General features: G+C 39.4%; 1 protein-coding gene across 12 annotated transcripts in view; it reads left to right on the top strand.

Annotated features, from left to right (window-relative positions):
* RBM33 (RNA binding motif protein 33) overlaps positions 1-22,060 on the top strand; it is a 108,558-nt gene extending 86,498 nt beyond the window's left edge. For 6 of the 12 annotated variants that reach the window (XM_075144157.1, XM_075144151.1, XM_075144155.1 and 3 more), the window contains 5 exons: positions 809-1,018; positions 2,457-2,645; positions 10,903-10,941; positions 14,971-15,059; positions 15,256-22,060. In XM_075144157.1, coding sequence (XP_075000258.1) covers positions 809-1,018; positions 2,457-2,645; positions 10,903-10,941; positions 14,971-15,059; positions 15,256-15,304 — 576 coding nt within the window. In that variant the 3' untranslated portion in view covers positions 15,305-22,060. Of the gene's footprint in view, positions 1-808; positions 1,019-2,456; positions 2,646-10,902; positions 10,942-11,762; positions 11,793-14,970; positions 15,060-15,255 lie in introns of those variants that run through there. The other 6 variants (XM_075144150.1, XM_075144158.1, XM_075144153.1 and 3 more) reach the window with 6 other exon arrangements.
* Positions 22,061-24,819: the final 2,759 nt, after the last annotated feature.

Genomic DNA, 24,819 nt, shown 5'->3' with positions numbered 1-24,819 from the left:
CTGTAGAGAAAACTGAACTGTTTGGGTAGAGGCAGTGGAAGGGAATCATTTCTTTCTTAGTGCTTTCAGGTTGTGCTTTTACTGTGCTTGATTGCACTGAGAGATGTAGTGGAAAGAGCTGGAGGAGTTGGATGAGAGAGGCACTGAGGTGGTGTTTCATTGTGCTTGAGATTATAAATATCTATAATAAAGCTTTATAAAACAAACAGGAAAAAAAAAACCTTGCGGAAGAACTGTTGCAAGTACAGACAGTGTTTGAGGAAGGAGACTGCTTAAAAGGCTGCTGGTGTAGAAGTTGGCAGAATAAGTATGTGCTTCAGAATAAACACCAGTTTTTAACTAAAGAGAGGTTGGAGTTTTAAAGATGAGCAGAGTATTTGTCTGGTTCTTCCTGCCTTCACAGTTCTTTGCTTCTTCTTCTGCAATGTGTATGTTTCTTTTAAAAAAAAAACCACAGTAATAAAAAAATAACACACACCATAGTTCACATGTAACCTGGAAGAAAGAATGATCTGGAAAGAGAACTGAAAACACCTTGCCTCTTTGTATATGAAAAGGCATTATTGAACGTTGTAATTACAATAAAGTCTGAACGAAGTAAACCGTACTTCAGATACCGTGGATTTATTTTAGACTGAAGCACAATTTCCAGGCTGAGCCCTCGCACACGCCTGCCACGGCCACCGGTTTGCTTTAGCAACCGATGGGCGTTCTCTGCGCTGAGCGAGCTGGATGTGGCAGGAGGCTGCTCAGGGCGAGGGTTTGCAGTGCCTGGACATTGAGCCGCCTGTTGTGTTGTTGATTTCAGCAGGGGGGAGAGGATGCTGGCTTTTTTCACCCAGAGGGCCAGCCCCAGCGGCCTCAGCAACCCCTGGAGCCGAAACAGCAGCCAGTGCGGAAGGTCACATTGACAAAGGGAATGCAACAGCAGCAGCACCAACAGCAGCAGCAGGCACAGATCCATTCACCAGCTCCTCAAGGAGTCAAAAACATCCAGGGAATCCATCAACCTAAAAAGGTGATTTTTTAGATGCATATTGCTGCTAGAAGTTTTACTGTCTAGCTGTGTTGCTCTATTAATAACTAGCATTCTGTTTGTCAATTGCTAGCGCAGGGCTGCATGACCCAGGAGATGCATAATTGCATATAAAGCTTTTAATCTAGAGAGGCCTGTTTGTACCCAGCACAGACTGGAGATGCCTGCAGGTTGTTTCATCTGCTGACTTTCTGGCCAGCACAGTACTTCCCCGGGGAAACACGTGCGTCCCAAGATAGCTACTGTAGGAGATGGTATCCAACATGCTTTTGGGCTTTAAAGCCAAGAGTTGTTCTGAAGTTGTGCTTAAGCTTTTATTCCGGCTGTTTCCTGCATACGTAGGAGCACACAGCGACTGTTTCAGGATGCTCTTTGGTCGATCCTCAAAGTTGGTATTGCTCAACGTAGTGGTGATCTCGTAACTGGATTTTCGCACTGATCATGCACTGGGAGGAGGCAGGGAGAGGATTCGGGTGGCACTGGCGTCTGCCTTCTCAGTATTTGCAAACTGGCACACTCCCTGAAAATAGCTGGTATTTTGGCTTTTAAGTTATATCTTGGTTTTGAACTGTCAGCCATAACCTTCCTGCTTCGTGTAAGGATAAAGTTTCCTTGCTGATGCGGAGGGGTGTGAACAGTCGTTACCCTCCATAGGCTTTCCAAGTAGGAATCGAAATACCATGTTAAGTGTTAACTCAATGTTGAGTGTTAACTCTGTGTAATGTTTGTTACCCTGTTTCATTGTTACTTTTCCTCTCTCCAACTGTTCGACCGTTAATTTACAAGAATTAAATCCACACATTTCCTGCTCCAGAGGATACTGTGGTGCCAGATCCTACAGGATTTGGGGGAAAGGAACTTTGAAAAAAATGGTTTCAAAGTTATTTGCCATATGGGAGTACTCCATCCTGATAACAGCCCCAGAGTTGGTAGCAGTAGAGGCTGGAGGCACTTGAAGCAGTTTGCTGGTCTTGTGGGTACATTAAATTTACCCATGGGTTGAGAAGAGAAAAGAGAGAGGGATCGCTGATTGGTTTTTTTGGCCAGACTCAAAATATGGGAGCTGAACACATGCTGCTAATGTGAGCAGTGTTGAAAACTAGATTATATATTTTGATCTGAACCCTCCATTGCTTGGTTGATTTGTGCTAATGCTGAGGCTTTTAGCCTCAATGCAATATATATATGTATAAACCAATATATAACTTCCTATCCTTCTAAGAGAGGTTTGTATAAGCAGTGGATGAATATGTTAATAAGTGGTCTTTCAAATCGGCAAACAGCAACAAGCTGTTTTAAATCAATGCGTACTTTAATCAAGTCTTTAAGTAAATTGCCAACTTTTGTATCGTCTGTCAAATGCAGTGAGCAGAAGCACTAGGTAAGTAAATCAAAATACCGTTACTTTTGTTGTTGGCAGGTCATTATGCACGGGAGAGGCAGAGGAGTAGCAGGCCAGATGGGCCGAGGACGCTTGATGCCAAATAAACAGAACCTGCGAGTGGTGGAGTGCAAACCTCAGCCCTGTATTGTGTCAGTTGAAGGGCTTTCTTCATCAACTACTGATGTCCAACTGAAAAACCTGCTGATGTCAGTGGGACCCATTCAGGTAGGTCAACCTCGGTTTATCATTTTTGTGCCAAAAGGCTTTCATTCTGGAAAGCTCAATTAATTCCCTGACACTAAATACAATGTGTGTTTATTGGTAATTTATGTTTGAAAGCACCCCCACCCACACACGCTACACCTGGTAGCAGAGACAAGCACGTGATGATATTGCGGCACGGGAGGTACGGTAGGATTTTGCTAACCATCACATTCCTGCTGCAAAAAAGTCTCCTTCATTTTGGAGTTCTCTTCTTGTACTACCTGTGTTATTTTCTTAGACAATACAAGCATGTCCATTCTGTGAGGTTGTTTAAGCCAAATGATCGTGTCAAAGCAAATATGTTTTTGGTTGCTGTCCTTGTTTTTGTTGGTGGCTTGCACCTATTCTCTTTTTTTGACATTTACCTGTTCCTGTCATTGCAGTCCTGGGGTAAGGGCACTTAATGACCACTACCCAGTGGAGATTTTGTACCATGTAGCACCATCTACATTTTTAGATGAAAACACAGTCTCCTTTGAAGGATTTTCTTTATCTTTTTTTTTTTTTTTTTAGAAAATTCTCTTTAGGAGGGGCCTGTGGGCAAGGTTATGACATGCATACATACACACTCACACCGGTGTATCTACTGTGAAGCTTCTGTTCGTAAACTGCCTCCTGAACTGATCTATCAGTTAAACTGACTTTAGGAAAACAGGAGATTTTCAAAGCACTGAAGGACTTAGGAGGCCCTGTCTGACTTATTGTACTTTTGAAAATATCAGTCAATGAATAATGAAATATACAGATTAGGAGAATATTTTTTCTTGATTCCCCCCCCCCCCCCAATTTTGGGTGCTCCTTTTGACAGGATCAACATTTTCAGACAAATGCAATGCATGAATTGGAGCTATTCTGTGAGACTTCTTTATGAGTGGGATCATCTCTCTGTTGCAAAACACGCTGCTCTCCTAAAGATGTACACTCTGCCTCACTTCTTCCCAGTTTAGTAAATGGAATAATGCTGAATTATTTACGTCGTCTATTCAGAGAGGTTTAATTTGTTTGTGAAAGCAAAAATACTCTCACAAAATACTTTGTCCCTTCATGTTCTGTAGGCCTCTAGGAAATTATTCATATAGTTCCAAAGCACATTTATTCAGTGTTTACTTGCTAAATCTTGCGTGAGAATATTAGAAGGAGATTAATAGAAAACCTTCTTGGAAATACTCACAATTGAGAGAAGTTATTGAGAATGTGCTAAAAAATTTATTCAGTACTTGCTGTTTTATAGCAGACTCCAAGCTCTGGTCTCTTAATTCAGTGTCACAGACCAGTTTAGAAGGGTGTGCGTATAGGAAAAAATTGATAACTAATTTTCCAGTGGGATTTGATACATCCCTGTGCCCTACAGAACTTGTATTCTTGCAGCAGCATTAGCTGTACCTTTGGAAATTATGGTTTCTAAATCATCATCTATTTTCACCTTATCAGAGATCTAGAATTAGCACTTGGAAGAGATGCTGGAATTTAGCTAACGATGCAGAAGGCTTTTGTGCTAATTCTGCACTTGAATTTCAAGTCTGACTTGTAGAAGGCTAGATATTTCCTGGCTTGTTTGAGACTGAATGATGTTTCACAAGTGTGGATAGTGAGGTATGCAATATTTAGCTTTTGGGGTTTTTTTTCATGGTACCATGTTGTACCACTGAAGTGGTAACATACCAAATGAGGAAAAGGTAGCAGCAATTTTAAGTGCCTTGTAAGACAAGAACTGAAAACAAAATGTTTGAAAATCTGTGTTGTCCCTGTTCACAGTAGTCATTTCTATACAGATGGTGCTAGATTTTGAAAGAGTTCAAAATCCTGGAGTGCACGAGTGGATTTTCTTGTGGCTGTAAATTAATGTTTTTACTAATGTTTGTGCTCAGTGCTGTGCAACTGGAAATGGTCAAGAGGCTCTGATAGTGAAGGGTTACTCTACTTGGTTAGTTCCTCATTCTTCTTTTAAAATGCATTTCATATTAGTGACTTGCAATGAGGAGTGCAGAAGTGAGCCACTGAAGAGAGCCAAGTAGTGAACAGAAGGATTCCTTGCCATGTGGGCTTTGGGGACAATAACTGAGAGGCAAGGACAGGTAATGGCCATGACCAGAGCAAAGAGATCTCGGGTGGTGCAGAGCTCTGATCTTCTGAGATGAAGTGTGGCAGCTTGGTGAACTGAAATAGGAGGGATTCAGAGAGATGGCTATTGTGAGAAAACAGCAAGCTGAGAAATTGTAGCTTTTTTGGAAATTAAGCAAGGTGCCCAGGTTTTTAGCTGGTTCAAGAGATAATAAGAGGCAGGATAGGTGAGTCAGTTGTCGCTAACTGAATCTTTAAGATGTAGTACATCCTGTCTTTAGCTGTTGACTATATTCAGCAAAACTTTCCTTAATGAACTGAACTCTGAGATGTTGGTTTCCTGAATTTTATTTGTCTGGGGGGGAGCGGGTGCATGTCAAACTCATGCTTATTTTTTGCAATTGTAAAAGAAATTTCAAGTCTGAACCAGAACTTAAGGAGTTTTCCTCCTGCCTGGATAGTGTCTTGAAATAACACATGCCGATTATCCAACACCCAAATCCCTGGTTAACGGTAAAGGTTCCCAAACTGTAAGACATACACCTCTAATGGTAACCAAGCATCTTGCTTCAAAGCGTCGTGCAAACGCAGCTCGTAAATCTGAATATTGCCTCTTGGGTATCAATATCTGCTGCAGTCAAGACGTGAATGTGGGAATGGCCGCAGTGAGGCATAGCTCCCAGAGGAGGGGAGGAAATACTTCCCAGTGATCTCCCTGCTCTTTGACAATAAGAATAGATCGCCAGCGCTTGTCCCACCTGGTACAGGACCTCTGTTTAATCTGCACCTTCCATACTGGTGCATCTGTAGAGCAATGGATCCCACACCAGCTCCTATTTTCAAATATGTAGTCTGGCTCCTGATTTTGTTGCATTGTGCTTATCCTGCACGTGTTTTCTCAGGAGGAGGATCTTCACTGGCATAACAAAGTTTTAACAAATTCATGGAAAAAGTCTATAATTTATCAATGGGATGAATGGGGAGGAAGAGAATACTTTGTTTTTCTGGGTACAAAAGGCTTGCATTTTTATTTTTAGCTTTTTCATGTCAGTATCATTATCGAGGTGTGAGTACCTTGCACAAACCTTGGGAAGGGAAGTTGAAAATTTCCCTCAATTTATGATGTTCAGTGCTCCTACCTTTGCCATCAGCTTGCATTGAGATGATGGCTCTGTGAGTCAGGGTTTGGGAATAGCTGGGCATGCATAAGAGAAGACAAAGGAGACTTTTACAGTTGAAGTTGGAAATTCACCATTATTTCCCTTCCATACCCTAGAAATGGAGAAAATTATCTTTTCCTGTATATGAGCTTTGAAATACCCTCTATTGCCTAATCACTGAAGACTCTTTAATTCTCATCCATGCTTCATTAAAGCTGTTCTGTTATTAACATAGGAGAAAAAAATACCATTAAGATTCTCAAGATACTGAATAGAAGCACATCTTTGGGGCTCCAGGAACAGCCCCTTAGTCATAGCTGCATTTTACAACTCAAACATGATTAAATTATCAGGAAAAGTACTTCCTTTCAACATTCGGTTTGCTGTCAGACCCTTTCTGGAGAGGATGAGCTTTCAGATAATGTACCTGCAGTAAAATCTGAGTGCTGAATCTAAAATAATTACATACTACAAATAAAATTATGCATTCCAAAGTGTTGGAAAGTATAGAAGATTTCTGAGCACACCACCAAAATAAAGCCTCCTGGGGCTGGAACAGTGACATTCAGTACGCATCCATCCAGAGCCCCTTGCTGAAGTAGATTACTAATAAGTTGCAAAGGTCATGAAAAACCCAGCGCATTTTTTGGTGCTCTTGATCCGGGTTTAATGTTTATATGTCTAAAGAGGCTTGTGTTCAGCTAGTTATTGCCGCCTTCAGTTTTTTTTTTTTTCCTTCAGGATGGTGACAGGTAGAGGAGATCGTTTGCTAGATCTCTAGATAATTTGAGTACTGAGTGATCGTTCTGTGGAGGTGTTCCATCATCATCTTTAATCATGGTTTTTTTACATCAAATGGTTGCAAACAAAACATCAGTGCAAAATTTCAGTATTGCTTTGTGAAGATTTAAGATCATGAATTCTGATGTTAGAAAAAGAAAAAACCCGCTGTTCTGTATCAGAGGTGATGATAATGTTGCGACTGTAGCTGTATTTTGAGTAGTTTTACAAGTAAGAGTTTTACTCTGATTACGTAGTCATTTCTTTTCTGGTCTCAGAGAGAAAAAAAATTGCCATGTTGATGCGCTTCTCTTCGCTTTCTTAGGGCGACAGTGCTACCTAGTGCTCAGTTAGGGTAAAGGCAGCTGTCTGCACTGACACTGTATTCAAAATCGATTAATTTATTTTTAGTGTAAAGGCTCATCGGTGGAAATGATGAGCATGCCCAGAACATGAGTGCTCTTGCGGATCAGCAGGGCGGTTCTCCGTGTGACACACAAGGTGCACAGGGCTGGCGTGGTGACCTCTGTGGTCTTCCTACCTGTAAAAACATTTTCAGCCAAGAGTCTTTGCCAGCTCCATTGACTGTGGGAGAAGACATGGGCAGTTCTGCTCCATCCTTGGGGCGGGGGGAGAGAAGAGCAGCTCCGTAATGAGCCTGTCCAGTTCAGCGCTGCTGTAGAGCAGTGTGTGAGCTGCGGATGCCCATCTCAACGACCGGAGAAGATCCTTTCTTATCTCATCTTGCATTCGGAGACGGAAGGCTGAGCACTTTTAAAGGCAGATAGTAGGAAGTCAAAGGTGGCAGAAAAGCAGGAAGGAGGGACGGAAGGTGGAAGAGACCAGCTGCAACAGCTGAGGATAAAATAAATACATTCTGTCCCAGCCTCTATGCCTGCTGGTAATGGCTAGGAAATGTCGCTCCCAGGAAAGATGCTTCAGGGGTCAGGAGACTGGGAGGATGATAAAAATGTGTCTACATTTATTGATGGGAGGGAAGAATAAACAGAATCCAATCTTTCTTTTTAGAAAGTGCCTGCTGTGCTGCTGTTCGACTTGTTGCAGAGCAGGTTGGATCACACACTGGAGATGATATTGGTTGGGAGAGTTTACACTTTCTTTTTGCATAGACCCTTTTCTAGCAGCTTCGTATGGACTGCCACTCCTGATCCCAAACTCACCAATGAACTGAATGTGTGGTCTATTAGGTGGTCCATTTACTTCAGTGAAAGAAATTAAGTAAAGGAGGAAACTTTTATTTCCCATGTGTCTCCTATAATTGAAATGAGTGCTCGCTCCAGTCTCACTCCTGCCTGTTTGGTTTCCATCTCCCAGTGCTCCGTTATCTCCCTTTTAACTTCTTCCTCTCTGTGTAACCTCTGAGAGTTTTGGTGTCAAAGGTGTTTGCTTTCTGCAAGAGATCTCTTGCTTTCTACTCGTGTATGTCCTGCTAATTGTCTCAAGGCTCTTTGTTTTGCAGTGAAGCTTAACTAGAGATTATTGTGCTGCTATTATCATACAGGCTATTTCAATATTATTTTCACTGTAGAAGTGTAGATTTAATTACAGCCCATGTGTAAAGGAGAAATTTGAGGGCAGTGTAGGTCTGCAGGCCTAAAGAAATGTCTGCAGAGGGAATGGTCCTTTTATGAGATTCATGCTTTAGTCACTGATAATACTTCAGTTGCAGAAAAAGCCAGAGCTACTGATTATTTTTTTTAAGTTGTTGAACTAAATAGTATCTTTTAAAACAGTTGTAGACAAACTCTCAATCAAAAGCATGAGTGATCATGAAATACTGGGTTTGTTGCGTTTTCCATTCAGCACAAGATCTGTATCTTCCCACGGCAGTGCCTAAGGAAGCAGAAAAAGGGGATAATCAAAATGAGTGTGAGCTCTATGCTACCTAAATCCTTTCCATATAAAAAGCTACAGCTCAGAGTTTTTTATTTTTAATGCTGGGAATATGTCAGAATGTAATCTCTGTTCTCCAGAGTTTAACGGGAACATGCCCAGAATACCTCTGTTCTCAGGTTGGTCTCGGGAAGTGTTGTACAGTAGATCTGTATGCCCAAATCCGTAAAGTAACCAGCCATTTGAAATCCCGTGGAAGTTATTGTGTGTATTGTCAATCCTTTACACCTGAGCGGATCCGGGAAGGGGTTTTCATCCTCTGGTGAACATCTGACTAGGTCAACTTAAAGAGAAGATGTGAATGAAGTTGTTTTCTCAGAGCTGTGACGTTTGGAAGGATTGTGATATTTCAGTTTAGGAATGCATGATAGCAGGCGATTCTAGTGGAGCGCAGTGTGGCAACAGGGAAATCTCCTGTGGAGGAAACATGAGTGTCCTCCCTTTAAATGGGAAGTCAAGTGATGTTCGGTAGAACCAGCCCGTCTCCAGAGGCAGTGCTGCATGGATGGCCGTTCTCTGCCTCCCCCGACCAGCCTTTCGACATTATTCAGTACGTAACTGAGTATTACTAAATTCAGATCAAATTCCTTATGAGGCATGATACTTTGGGAAAGATAGACTCATGTTTTTATCATTCTGATGGAAATCATAAGACTGAGGGTTACCTTAGTGTTATGTGCTCTTTGAAAATAAGAGAACAGCTGTCATTAGTGCTATATGAAGACCTGTCCGATGCTCTTAGCTTCTTTGTGATACTAGCTCAAGTCTAAAACCAACACGCTTAATTACTTTTTCAGAAACGCCATTAATCTGTGGTACTCACTGTATCTGAACATTATTGAAAGAAGGATTTAATACGGATTTGGACGTGTCTGTGTCTAATATATAGTTGTGCATTAGTAGGACATTACTCAAGCCTTAAAATATAAACCAGAAGTCATCTAGATTTTGTAAGGAAAAAAGCCAACTTACCACCAATAGTATGCCAGACATTTGTGTTACAGCACTCAGGTACCAGCCATAGCACTGCCTGTTAAGGACTTCAGCCTGGAACAGGTCGCTGGCACGGTCCCCCATAGCGATCCTTGTAGCATTTTTGGAAATGTGGTGTTGCGGAAGGGCTAGCACTTGTCACAAAGGACTGATACTTTTGCGGAGACTTGCTGTAGGTCCATTTGGCTTCATTGGTTCAAATGATGGGCAAAATCTTTTCTGAGCAAACTCGAATTTTGTAAATCTTGCCAATAAACATTGTCAAGCAGAAATACTTTCTTCAGGATTAAAAATTGTTGTGCTTCCTACTAATTGTCACACACTGAGGATTTCTTCCCCTCCCTGCCCCGATCTGTATTTTTTCTCACCTTACTTCGGCAGTGATCTTCCCAGCCTCTTGCTGTTATAGTTAGCTCTTGCTTCAAGGCTTCTCATATGGTGATTTGTAGGAGAGAGATCCATAATTTCATGCTTCACATGGAAGTTTTAGCAGCCATTGAGGTCGGTAGTCCAAAAATAAGACTCAACTGCTTCCTTTAAAATCATGTAGTTTCTGTTCATGTTATTAGATATTAACTAAAAAAAACCCCTTGTCTCTGAACATGTAGTAATTTCAAATAAATGTCATTAACTTCAGAAGTAAACAAGGTCAATAGACAAAAATGTACAAATACTAGATTAGTTGATGTAGTTATATAGAGAATCATGCAAGAAGAGCTTTTGTTCAGTGAAACTTTTGTTTAACTTGTTATAACATCTTCTCCAGAAGTAGTTAGGCTCTATGAAAAGAAATCATAAAAGTTTAATCTATCCCGGTGTACAGTGTTGTGTTGGAAACACAAGTTAGATATATTGTGGGCAAACAAAAATAGTACTGGAAACATTATAGGTGAGCATCTATTTTTGTGCAAGCTCTACAATAGCTAATGCAGTACTTTGAAAGATGAATGCTTGTACGTGTATGGGTTTTTACATTAATGAAATACATTAGACAGTAGTACCAATAATTTTGGAAACTTATTAGAGCATTCTTTACAAGTAAGCTGGCTAAAACAGTGGATAGTCTGATTGGTGAAAGAGCATGATTAAAAATAACAGCTTTCTAGGAGGTTATTTCAAGATCACCTTGTAGTGAATGTGTGAGCACTCAAACTATCTGAGAATGTTATGGATGCTAGAAATACTGAATGTTATCACTGAAAAAAATGGCTGCCAAATTATTTAAAAAAGGTGAAAAAATGTGTGTTAAACTAGCAAGGTAGCATGATTAAGATATGCAAAATTAATTAATTTTGTATGTATTTTCCTAGCACGTGTATTTGGAATCCACAAAAGCAGAAGCTGGTGAAGTAAGTCTTTAAGAATGCCTTGAACAACATTTTGAGCTAATAAAATTGCACAGGTTACACAAAAAAAATGTGTTTTCTTTAGACTGTCGCTGTTAACATCACCTAAATGCAGGATCAGCTCTAAACTGCGTATCATTCCGAATTCAGGGAGACAGAAATAATCCAGTAGGATGTTCCACTGAAGTGGAACACTAGTTTCTATGCCTGGCCAATAACCCATCTGCTCAGGGTGGGATAGCAGCAGCTCAGGACCCACACACTCTGGCAAAATCGTACCTACTTGTTCTGTGCCTGACAATCAGTGTTGTTAAGCGTAAAACTTGGGGTTTAAGTAGTAATGCAAGTAGATATTGTCCCAAAATCAGAACATAAATTTTCAAGAGATCTTTGTTAGCAGGATAAATAATGTTCATACTTGCACGTCATGATAGATGAGGATTTGTTTGAAAACACAATGTAGATCATGATTTATGTTGAGATATTAAAAATCTTTGTCAGCAAAGATATTTATGGTATTTCAGGCCATGGTGGTCATATCATCAAAGTAACTTAGCTTAGTAATTGTCTTTTTTCTTGTTAAAACAAAACCAGAACTTTTTTTTATACCTAAATAAGTTGTATATACCTAATATACCTAAACAAAAACGAAGTGATTCTGCATCATTTTCACTACCATAGTTTGAGCGCAGTGGAGGCTGAGAATTTGTATTAAAACTGTTTGAATTAAAATTTTTCAGACAGTTTCAACTGGAGAAGTATTGTTTGTGTAGTGTTAGTTTATCCTTTCATTTTGCTGCCCTTAATTCTCTCTCTTGTTAAAGCATAGGCACATGTAACTGCAGTAGTTGAGAAGACCCCGATGCTAGAAGTTACTGCCTTACCCCTGGGCTGTGTAACGGTGGTGTTTAGGCAGTTCAGCGAAGGATCAGACGGGTTGGCTTTTTGTTTCCACAGTTGTCTGTGTTGACAAGTGAAATTAAATCTGATAAAGATGCTTTTCAATAGACTTATTCAAGAATTGATGCCTTGTTGCCAAAGCAATTGAGTATTAAAATTAAAATGTATTTAGTGTTTTGATTGCTTTTTTTTTCTGCTTTGGAAAATAAGGCAGTAATACAACATAAGAACAGGCTGTGACATAATATTCAAACTAGTCAGTCAATAAACTTTATTAATTCATATGAAAGTATAAATAAGTTGTCTATAATTGGATTTAGATACTTCGCCTGATTTTGCTGATAAGTCTGCACTATTCCAGAATGTCTTCCTTTAGTCAATGCTAATTACCGAGCAGCTTCTTAATAATTTATCGTTATTGGTGTATAAATTGCAAAATTACGTTTTGCTTTTGTGCATCTCAAGAATATTAATACAATAATAGCTCAATTATTGTAGAAAAAGTCTCTAAATGCAGCTTTTCTTCAATTGATCACAATGGGTCTGGGGCATAAAGCATTGGGAGAATCTCCTGTGGTAGTTGAGCGAGACCTGACGTCGTTGTGAGGATCATTTGTCTGCAGGAGGGCTGGAAATGGTTCAGGAGAGGGGAGAGAAGCAGGTGACAGCAGGAAGCGCAGGATACAGCCAAAGGGATGAGTCTGCGGGTTCTTTTCCAGCTCCTCTTGTCCCACTGTTCTCTGAAATATTCGTCCTTTCAGTGATGCAAATGGGTTTTTCTCATAGTAAAAATTTCAAGTTCTTTGAAAGGAACAAGAGAGGCAGATTTACTTCTCTTGATTCCTTTTTTTTTAATTGCAGTTCAGAGATTTTTTTTTTTAGCTCTTACAAGTCTCTTGTTTCTAAGTCTTATTATTTAATGGCTGTGATTAATTCTTAGTCTTCAAAACTTAGTCTTTAGTACTAGGACTTACTTAGTCCTTAGTCCTTTTCTAGCCAGAAAAGTTGCATAAAGAGAATATGTATTAGATACAGTTCTATAAATCATAATAAAGAGGCATCAGTCGAGGAGAACACAAACTTCAGCACCTCCTTCACCCACTCCAGCAGATAACCTCCGGGAGAACTGAGCTTTGTCCAAGGTCTTTCATTGGTGCTTTGTGCAGCATAAGCATATTCTCATTGGTAAAACGTGCTTAACCTTGTCAAGAGCTTTATGATTAAAAAAAAACCAAAACAAAAATCATCTGCCAAATGTTTTGGTTTTTTAAAGATAAATTCCATTCCTACCAGCTCAGAAACTAAGAAGTTGCAGTGATTTAGCTAAACCTTTCCCTCGTAGCAGCTTTCCAAAAACTATACAGTGCACATAACCCACTGAGGCTTACCAGGTTTGCTGAATCCTTTAACTCCTCCTCAGCTTTCACTTTGCAATCACAGGAGTGATGGAAATATTAAACTTCTGTGATTTTCCTGGCAAGAGGGAAATTTCCTCTCAATTACAAGAAGGTGCAAGGTAGCTACTGCCAAAATTAATGACTTCCAAATCGCAGATAGATAAGTTACAGAAAGAGCCTAGAGCTGAATTGTCAGGCTTAGAAATGAAGAAATAGGACTATTGGGTGCCATGGCTCCTGTTAAATAAGCATCTTATCAATGAGAGTCTTACCTGTTCAAAAAAGATATAAGTAGGTAATTTTAATAGCAAATTTCATCTAGGCACTTGACATCTTGCTTAAAATGCTACATTAGATTGAATGAACAGCGAACACATTAGTTGAATTAAAAATTCTTTCACTGAGAGATCTCAAAGTATGTCACCCTTAAAATGTGTCAACGAGTGGGGTTGTACGTGGTTTCCCAAGGAATAGTTGTTGTGTAAAGATCTGCGGTGCCTTTTTTAATAGTCTAGACGATTATACTGAGGTTTTGTGGGTGAAATTTAAAGTCCTGGAGGCTCACCATCAGAGTGCTGGAATCATCCAAATGTGGGGGCATGCTGCTGAGTTCCAGGCGAGATGCAGGAGCAGAGAATTATGTTTATACATAACCACCAGGAGGTTATAATGAAATCTAGAAAAGTTTTAAGGTTCCTGTATATGTGTGTGTGTACATATATATGTACATATATATATATAAAGCTCGGTACAAAATTGGATTGGCTTTATGTAGAAGCTTATGCACAGAAAAGAGACATGTTAGGAATTCTTTAATTATGCATCCAAAGCCATAAGAACAATTGGAAACTGGATGCTGAATCAGAACAACTCTGTCTTGAACATGCTGCAGCATAGGCCATTAAACACCCAAAACCTTCTGTGAGATGCTGGAATCACTGGACTGCTCTCTGGGATCATCTTGGCATTGCCTGGACTTTTCCTGCTGCAACAGGGAGCAAGGACACGAGTTCTCCAAAGCCCTGGTGGAGGCATGCTATAGTTTTGGAGATCTCAATACTACATAGGGTTTTTTTGATAGTTACAGCACTGTGAAATGCCGCTCTCGTGGTATGGGAAGCACGTATCCCATGGACTTGCCTGGGTAGATGTGTGTTGCATCGTTTCCATTACTAGGAGGACTTGGAAGTGGTGACCTAAGCCATCTCTTTGGGGTCATGTGGTTGTTAGTGTCTGTCAAAAGCTAGCCACTTGTTTTTGTTAAAATAGTGTAAGAATATACATTCTGGAGATCAAAACCTAATGCTTTTTTCCTGTTTCTGTCCTGTTTAACCTGTGGAAAGCCCCGATCCTTTAATGTACATCAGATGAATGACTCCCAGGCGCTTGTGTGTGAGGTTGAGCTCTGCCCAGCTGAATGTTTCTCATTCAGTTGGTTGGAGTTTGGCCGCAGGGTTTGGTTCATCTGCATGGATTGAATTGAAGAGCTGTTGCCTTTGCTTAACCAGTGATGGTCTGGGTTTTCCAGTTAGTACAGCTGCTTAACGCACCAGCTCAAACACCTTCAGCTGGGTCCCTGACTGCAGTCTCAGAAGTCTCTTTCCATTCCCTGGACACCAATAAGTGTTTCCAAGAAAAGAAATATCACAAAATGTCAATGGGTTTGATGCAAAATTAGTTTAAGGGGAACTTCAAGTGAATACTAAAAATATATTTTGGCTTTTTGTCTCTGCAGAGTTTACAGATGCTTCCTCAACAACGGAAAGCCATAGCAAAATTTAAGGAGCCAGCACATGCTTTAGCATTTCAACAGAAATTCCACAGGTAAATAATTAAGCATTGCTGCCACCTCGGTTCCTTCCCTCCCTTCAAAAGATTAAATCAGTCTCCTCTGCTCAATGTTTCTCTTAAGCCAATCAAGCGTCTGTTTATTAGTGACCTTCATAGAACCTCCTTGTCTGTTCTCCACCCCTAGAATCAGTTTGAGTACCAGGTTTAAATTTCTTTTAACTTTTAACAGGCACATGATAGATCTGTCCCACATAAACGTGGCACTGATAGTTGAGTGATGTCTGCTGAGAGAAACCCTGACACTAACAGAAGCGTACTGTGGAGCTACACAAGACACAGTGGCAAAACCATCAGGTTGTGAAACCTTTCAGCTTAGTCTTTAATTGCTATGTTGAACTACAGAAAGCAGCAAGATGTCCTTCAGAAGAGCTGAACTTGAGGGGATCTGCAAAGGTGGAATTTCTGTTCTGTTTGTTCACATTCTGTTGTAACCACGTGGAACTACAGATTTTTTTTCAAAATGCTTTCAATGCATGTAGACACTGTTCTTCAAGATCCTACTGTGTGACCACAGTGACTTGAGAGAGAACGTTTACATCGAAAGATTTAAAAACTTTCTTCTTAGCAAAGAATATTTGATAATGGTTGCTCTTATCTTCAGTGCGAGGTATTTGAATGAAAACTCACTTTTCTAAACAAAACACATTAGTTACGTTGTATATCTGAGAGCACAGAAGGTATTCTTGCATAGATTTAAATGTGGTCTACTTCACTGAATAGCAGTATGCTGAGAAGCTTTGGAGGTGACGCTGGAAAAATGTAGTTTTGATCTTTGTAAATAAGTTAAGTCTGTCTTTGCATTTTTCTATTCCAACACAGACTTCCATCTTCTCCTTCCAACTCCATTTATTCCATAAAACCCTGTGTAGGAATAACATTGCTGTATTTTCCCTTGGTTTTTAAAAACAAGGATCTTTGCCCTTCAGTAGCATCGTGGGGTAGTGAACTCCAAGTTGTAACTAGGTTGTTTTAAATGACGTTGCCAGATACAAGGAAAAAGAAATATTTGGTGGCTCACTTCAAAAATGTTACACAGGAAGAGTGGCGCATTCCTAATAGTTCTTTTGGGCTAGCGTTTCATGATTACCTTATGCTTTATTTTGATTATTTTTTTTCTTTGAGATTTATTTTGTGACTAACGCTGAACCATAAGAAACCCGTAACTGAAAGGAGTTGGTTTGATGTGTTGTTCCCGATAAATACAGGACTATAAGGATATTGTGAATCTGCTGGTGAACGTGGCAGTTCCCCAAAATTACGTGCAAACGTTAAGGAGCTTATATTTTATTCAAAGTAAAATTCGTAATATTTCCTTTTGGTTCGAACCATCTAGATGGTGTTGCCAAAGGAACAATTTTTTTCAGTTACTTCTGAATAAACTTATTAAAATGTCATCTTTATATTGGATTCCAGTTTTTATGAACATTTCCTTAGTTTTTAGACTGTGAGCTTTTGCTTCATCCTTTATTTTAGGATCCTTTATTTTATTAAGCACTCCACCTACAATTTGAATGGGGGGACTTGCAGAAACTTGCAGAAAATAGGTTTGTTACCTGAGTGACCGCAGAAGAACACTATTGGTATGTAATGCAACAGCTGTGAATGGGGTCCAAAATAGGCATGCCAAGTGTGGAAGGATGAACTAAGCAAGTTTATAGTAGCATAGGGTTTTTTTTGTTTGTTTGTTTGAAGATTTAATGGTAACCAAGTCACAAAGACCTAATTGGCTTTCTTAGTTTTGGTCCAGATTTTCAATTAAGTAGAAGTTACTAAAAATAATGATTGAATAATAAATACCGTCAAAAGTCTTCTAGATAAAACAGCTCTTTGTTCATTGAAATAATACAGAATAATGTGGTACTTCGGAAATAGTGCACTGGGAAAAAAATTTAAAGAATACTCTAAGCCCATTTACAACTTAGAGACGAGACGCAGTAACATCATGAGAATTTTTGCGTGAAAGTGAGTTTTACACCCGTCTGTGTAGTTCCCCATTTATGCATAATACTTAATAACATCCAGCACAATTACTAGACATAAAGTGCTGTTAGTGCTGCCCGGTAGACCCAAGCCCAGGACAGAGAATGAGCCGCAGGTAGGAAGTGCCCAGTGGGAGCCGACCCTGAAGACTCATGCGAGGTGATCTGCCCCGAGCTCTTTAACTCCTCACACCGTGAGCACTAGGACCCCTGCGCTGCCTCCTCAGGTCATGTCATTTTTATTTTTAAGAAATAAATGCTTATCTTTAAAACAAGTCATTAAACAGTTATTCATCCCGCTGTCAGGGAGCAGCTTCTCTATAATGAGAAGGATGGGAAGACATCTCGGAGTGGAGCGATAATAGTGCGTGTCTGGAAATCTGGGTTAGATGCAAATGCCAGACAGGCCAGCAGCTGAGTTCAGCAGCAGGAACATCTGCAGTTGATCAGCTGTCCTGTCAGAAGCGAATGTTATTGGGGTTAGAGGGTTTCTTGGAGCCTAAGAATATGGGTTTGATTCAAAAGTCAAAGAAGTTTGTAGAAACGCTCCTGCTTTGGGTTTTGAATCCATCCCACAGAGGCTGAGGTTCAGCCAACTTAAGTTTTAACAATTCTTATTCAGTTGGGTTTTTTTTAAAAATTTTTTTTTGAGACAAATGCATGGCTTTGGAATAAAGACATGAAATCGCCTCAGATGTATTTAAATGTAGGAGGCAACGTAAGCAATGCCTGTTTAATGACTAGATGCATCCTCTTTAAAGGCGGTTGCAGTAGATTATTGCTACGGGCGGATCGCCGGTGGTGATTTTAGCTGCCTATTGCAGTATGTATGTAAACTTACTATATGTATGTATGTCTATATGCACTTTAGTATACACATACATACATACTAACACCCTGTGTTGTCACCATATCTCTCTAATATCTTAAAAAACTCAGTAGCAAAGGTAGCAATTAGGTGAGTCATTTGTTTAAATGTTTGTGTTTTGTTAGTTCTCAAATCCTAACTTAAAAGTGGATCTCTTGGCAATGATCAGTTTGGACGATACAGCTCTTTTAGATCCGTTTGTTGTCTCCTCCCAAAAAAACGCAAAGGAAGTAGAGGTAAAGCTAGACAGACGTGTTCTTGCCATGTTCTCTTTCAGCACATAGTTAAATCCAAATATCTTAAGTTAACTTTCTTGGAAGATCTGTTGCAACCATTATCTTGTTCTTTCTTTATCATGCATTCAAAATATGATGCAAAATGCAAAAAAAAAAAAAAAAGGCATTTAATGTAGTATGTAAATATTGACCTTTTAAAATTAAAATGTTACTCAAAGTGCTTACAGTCAACCACATCTTAGCTATTTGTTAGTTTTTTGTGTCGTCTTATCTAAGTTTAATGGATGCAGTTCCATAAATGTTGATGTGTTTTTGTGTATATCTTCAAATTTTTATAAAGATGCTAGTAAGTCAATACATATATCCTGATCTGTGTATTATTTGTTCACAGTTTTTATTAGCATAATTTTATAATGATTTTAATAGGCAACTCCAGTAGGTGCTTATATGGAGCCAACTTTTTTTTTTTTCAAATTCTTTTGTTTTCATCTTGTAGCACTGGAGAATTCATTTTATAACTAATCATATTTTGCCTTGACTAAAAGATTGGATTGCCCATATGATCTGTGGTATTTTAGTAGAATGTTCTACTTTTTTTTAATTAAAAAAAAAGTAATATCTCTGTGCTTTAACTTTTGAGGGGAAATACAGTGCACTGTCAGACCAAGGCATGGGGTTTCTAGGTTTGTTCCATTGTGCTGTACAAGTACAAATTAGGTCTGTTGTGTAATATTGTTCTCAAAAGTTTGGGATATTTTGGTTTTACACATCATTCAAGTTGGTCATGTAACGCATCGGTTCATCACAACGTTAGCAATTGGTGTGGCACATATACTGTATGATGGAACGATGTGCAGTGTTCAAAAAGCTCGGTATAATTGGTGCTAGGCAGGAGGAGGACAGCTCCGTAGCATCTTCATAGCTGGAGGAGCTGCCGTGCAAATGTTTACCTCTAAGTAGCGGTAGAGAATAAATTTAGACAGGGATATTGTTCCTGGCCCACATACATCTCCAATATGACTTTGCGAAAGAAGAGTAAAAACCGGCACCTCATCTGTAAAGTATTTTCAGATCCCTAGTTTATTCCCCAGTTTAATTCTGAAGATTCACTTCAGATTTCCAAATTTCTGTTAAAAAAAAAAAATCCTTCTAGCCATTAAAATGCCAAGCAGACTGAGCATTTTAATTCTTTGGTGTTAGGTTTCCACTGCAAGGATTTAGATGAGGTATTTTTTACAAAACTGTAGGTTATTTCGGAATAACCTTGAGGGTCTTCATCGTTTTTTTCTTAACATTGTCTAGCTACTTGGAATAAGAAAAAATCTTTTACTTGGTGGTGAATTTTTTAATTTTTTTTAAACGTAGTATATTTATCTGTTTAGCTTGAAATTGTGCAATTTTCCCAGAAGCTGCTGTAGGCGCTTCCTATAGTTACACACAGTAACTGCGTGTCTGTATGTGTGTGTGGGTGCCTTGCCCTTATAGCTGGGGTGAGAGGGTGAGCGGGAGCGTGTGAGGTTTCATTTCTTGGGGGGTTTTTTTTGCCTGTTTTTTTGTCTAACTCGGGAGATATCCTGGATTTGGTCTCTGGCGTAGAATTGTGTTGTTCTTGTCCTTCGCGTAGTATTCTGTTTGTTACGTGAGTCGTGATACTCGAAGGTAGAAATCTGGCTTCACCTGTTCACTGTCAAAAAGGGATTTTTGTTCAGAGAGACACGAATCTTTTTTTTTTTTTAAATGATTTTTTGTGCTTTTACTTTTTTTAGCAGCATGTTGGATGAGAAATTAAATGTGAAGGAAACAAATACTGAACAGATTGCAGAATGTTAGCTATATTATAAAGGTCATTTAGGGTAACATAGGGCTTTTGTTTCAGTGTTACCTTAAATAGTGCCTTAATCTCTAATTAATTCATAAACATAATACTTGAAAGTATTTTATCTTCAATTAGTATCAAATCCTAAGGATTTTATGTAAGGTTTTTTTGTAACCTGATTTTTAATCATGGAGATGACTTATTATCCACATGAGCACAGGGTCTTGTGTACAAAAACACTGATTCATATTGGATCCTTACGTATACCATCTTCTGGTATAATATGGTTGGGAAGGATCATTTTGTTCTTTATAACACTGCTTTTTGCAGGGTTGGGGTTTTTTAATTTAAAAAAAAACCACCTCTGTTTTCTACTTCTGTGCTTATTTTGGTGGAAAGTACGGTCCTTACTGCACTAAAGCAAACCTCAAGGGGCAAGTTAATCTCACTGGGTCTTTTAGGTGCCTGTGTTGCTTTCTCATTTCTTGGTTGGATGCACTGATGTTTCTAACTAACTGGAAGTGGGCTTTATATATACACTGTTTTTCAACAGGTTACACTGCTTTTATTTAATGTAACAGCACTCAGATTAAGCGATTTTTACCATCTAAATAATTATAAACAGTATTACAGATTAAGAATATCTTTATAAAAGAACCTGTGTACAGTTAGATGTAGCGGTATTGCAATGTTGCATGCAGTCACTTGGAAGATCACAACTTAAAATGCTGCTGTATTAATGTTATATACGTTCAGTGGTTCAGGATTTTCTTTATGTGCATCTAATGGTTTTTAATATGCATTGTATTTTTTTCCTAGTGTCTGTCAGGCTGACTTTGGAACTTTACAGTTTTGTTTCTATTTATATAATAACAAAACCATTTTTTTGCAGGGTTTTTTTCAGTGAAACGTCTTTCAACGGTGTAATTTCTAATTAATACACACTTTTCACTTACAGATACAGCAAAGACAAGAGGCTAACACTCATTTATTCACAGCTGATCTTCCGTATCATTGCATACAATTTTTATTGATACAAAGTGCCCTTAGAGGAAGTCAACTTTCTTTTTTCCTGTGGTACCTGTTGCCTCTACCCTATGCTTTACTTCATTTCCATCTCATTTGCCCCCATTTTTCCATTCCCACGAGGATATTTGTATCCTTGTTATGTTCCTGCTCTTTTCCCTCTCTGTTCATCTCTCTGGACTTTTTCCTATCTGAGTGCATTGCATTCAATCTTTTGCTTTATTTTCTGTTCTTATAGCTCTTTTGAGGATACCTGAAGCGGAGATCTCCCACCCTGGAAGCACATCGTACTGTACTTTTCTTTGCAGACTTTGGCACATAAAGTTGAGGTTGCTTTTACAGGTATCACACCTTAGGAGATGCTGCCCCTCCCAAAGCACTGGAGAAGCATCACTTACCAGTTTTGCTTTGCAGTTTTACCCATGTTGGAGAATTAAAACATTTTGTTTACATGTTCTAGCATTTGTGGCAAGCCAGGCGAAACAGGATTAACAACTCTTTTATCCTTTTCACTTTTTCAGGAGTTCTGTTCTTGAATTCAGTGATAGTAATAGCACTTTTTTTTTATGCCACATAGAAATATGAACACTGTCGACACGATTCTACCTCCTATTACTATTACTGAATGTGATCCTTCCTAACCTGTAAAGTCTTAAACACTGTATATATTTGGGTGTTCTGAGAATCACTTCAAATGTATTGCTCTAATCTGGATTACAGAGTTTGTTTATTAGCAGTTGAGGATATAAATTCAACAGCCGACTGTATCATACTGACTCCACTGCGAGTTCGTCTGCCTCATGTTTTCTACAGCATCATCTGCACAAGGTGTTCACTGCTAATTTCTTGAATGTAATACTGAACTATACCAAGTCCTCCACTTGCATAAGAGATCTTTCTGTCGTACCTATTTAAGTGGATGTAAAAATGGAAACACAAAGATGATCTCATGTACAAGTTTTTTTTACATGTAATTCCGTGTTTAAAATGTCAACATGTAAATATATTTATTGTACCTAAAACATGTCAATAAAACTTGATCTTCATCACGTTTCCTCTGTTGTTGCTTGATGATCAAACTTGTCAGAAAGAAGCTTCACATACCATATTATTTTACCATTTTTATTATGGTAGCATCTCTAGGCCCCTACTTTTACATTAGCGTCGTAGTGCAGGGTTCTTTGAGCTGTGCAAAGGTGCCCCAGATGGAAAAACAAGTGCCTGAGGGTAGGTGATGGTAAAGGGGCTTGTGCTGCTGTGGCTAGTTCAAGGGGTCTGGAGGCTAACAAGGATCTCGCAACATAGATATAGGAGGAAAACTTGTGAGTGTAGAAGCTTTTCTGCTTCTTTTCAGCCATACTCGTGTGTCTAATAAAAGATCTCTACTTTCAAGTATAGCCTATCTTAATTTATGGCATAATGAGGAGCTCTCAGCAAGCTCAGTACGGTCACCATCAGTTATATTCTGAACATGATTATATCAAAATAAATGAAAGCTAATTCCACTGGTGTGTTATGTATCAAGAAAAGAGATCAGAATCGGCTGCCTTGCACTTTGTAGGGTTTTTTAATAGTTTGTTAAAATTATTCACAAAGGTAAATGCAAAAAATCCCACTATCGCCCTGATACCACTTGAAGTTGCTACCTGTGATGCAGCGTGTCCATTTTCAGTGAAGCATTAGTAGCGTGTCAGATCATTACCGGGGGTAGATCTCAAGAGAACATCGTTACCTTGGAGCAGACTGATGATACTCCAAGTTGTTCGTTTCTGCTTGTACCCCAGTAGAGGACACATTGGTGACCAGCAACACAGTGACCTTAGAAAGCTCATCGAGTTAAAAAAAAAAAATGCCTCTGATGCAGCGATTTTTATAGTGAGCAGCATAAGAATAACCATCTTTGCTTACAAAGTTCCAACTTAGTTTTCAACTTGTGATTTTGTTCTGAATTAACAATAGGAGCACACTGTAAATATCCATCTGACTGCAGCATCTCCTCTTCCATATCTCCTCCTCTACAGAAAGCTCCAAGCAAAAGGAAACCTCACCAAAAACCTTCAAAACCTAAACCTGATGAGTTATATCTCCTTGCTTCTTTGTACCTTCTTGATCTGCAGTCTTGGGGCACGGGTTGTGTTTTAGTGAAGTTGCGGCACCGCTGAGCACAACGTCCACTCTTGCAATAGACTGAACAAGTTAACCATTGCACAGCACAGGAGAAAAACAATCTCCCTTTTTGAGAGCGCAGGTTATGATTGGGCATAAGAGTCCATGTAGTCTTTAGAAGGTAAAATCTCCAGCTGATGAACTGGTAAAAAAATGTTTAAGAGAATTAGATTTTTGAGAATTGGAAGGCTGACAACTGCAAAGTGATGGAGGAAATCAATGGGGCTAAAAACTAGTTAGTGAAGGGATGGAAAGGGAGTGACCAAGGGAGGTGCAAACAAACCTTGAAAATCAAATTTTGAGATGCCTAGTGGAGTGCTTCAAAAATTGGTCTTGATTGTCCTTAATTAATTTGTAATGATTTGGGCAGGAAGAGTTGGAGTGTGCTCACCAAGCGTGTTGGGAGACGCATGAGGGAGGGCTCGGATGAGGAGGAGGATCAGAGCATCTTAGAGGAATTGGATGAGCTAGAGAATTAGAATAATAGAGGTGAGATTAAATTTAATCTTGCAAAGTGCAAGAGCATGCACTCCGGTATTAATAAATAAGGATTTTTGCTGTAAGAGTCACTGGGAAAAGAGAAAGAGCAGTGAATTAATTGCAGATAGCTGATCTACAGATGTGGTGAACTATGAGAAAAGATGATGACTGCCTTTTTAGGATGGATGGGTCAGGCACTTCCAGAATCGAACTAGTGGTATGTATATGTGTAGTATGAAGATTTAGTGCTGGACTTCAAAATAGCAACCCAATCAACCACCTCCCTACTGCCCTAAGTAGAAACCCCTTTGTGAATATTTATTTTAGGGAGTTTTTTTGAATGGTTCAGCTATCAAAGATTTTCTCCGCTTTTTGCTCTACATGTTCAGCCTTTCAAAGACCAGGGCTTAAGCTACAGAAAACATCCTTAGGTGGGTTCAGTGAGAATTGACTGGTCACACGGTGCCACTGCTCCTTGGTTTCAAATGTCAATTCTGGTAACTGCTGAATATACATTAAATATTTTCACCCATCCGTGCTGTTTTGAAAAGATCCCAGGGGAAGGAACGCCTTCAACTGGTGAAAAAGTAAAGATGCTGATCCAGGAAAATTGTTCTGTGGAGATGCAGTCGGCATTGTGGATGCTTCGGAAAGGACTTGGGAGCTGAGCATTTCCATTTCTTCTGATTCTAGTCCCGTATTCCACTAATGGTTAGCTAATTAACAACTACTTTTCGTTAGATTACCGATAAGAGGATTCTACTTCCGTAAGATGGATTTTAAGGCAACAGCAAGAGGATGGACTAAATAGCCCCAGCAGCCTTTTCCAATCCTGTTTTCTTGGGTCAGTAACAAATTAGGCTGTGTCTTCCCAAACTTGGGTATTCCTGTACAGCATCCCAGTCTCTTTCCTTGCAGCAAAGCTAGTAACAACAGAGGGAGAGTGGTTCTGCAGGTTTTTTCCTTCATGCATCTATGCAGTGAGTCAGGTGCACGACACCGTGCTCTGTGCCTTCCACAGCCTTACTTAACACGGATCCCACTCTGCAGGGCTTGAGGGCTGGGGAAATAGCTAAAAACCTCACAGTAAAAGGTAAAAGGAAACTTCTATTTGTTTCGATAGCGGTCAAAAGGTATTCAGGGGGTTGGGATGCCTGGCTGC

The sequence above is a fragment of the Calonectris borealis genome, chromosome 2, assembly GCF_964195595.1.
Source record: "Calonectris borealis chromosome 2, bCalBor7.hap1.2, whole genome shotgun sequence".
NCBI lineage: Eukaryota > Metazoa > Chordata > Aves > Procellariiformes > Procellariidae > Calonectris > Calonectris borealis.
Note: the sequence above shows the minus strand (reverse complement) of the source record. Positions and strands in the feature narration are given on the sequence as shown.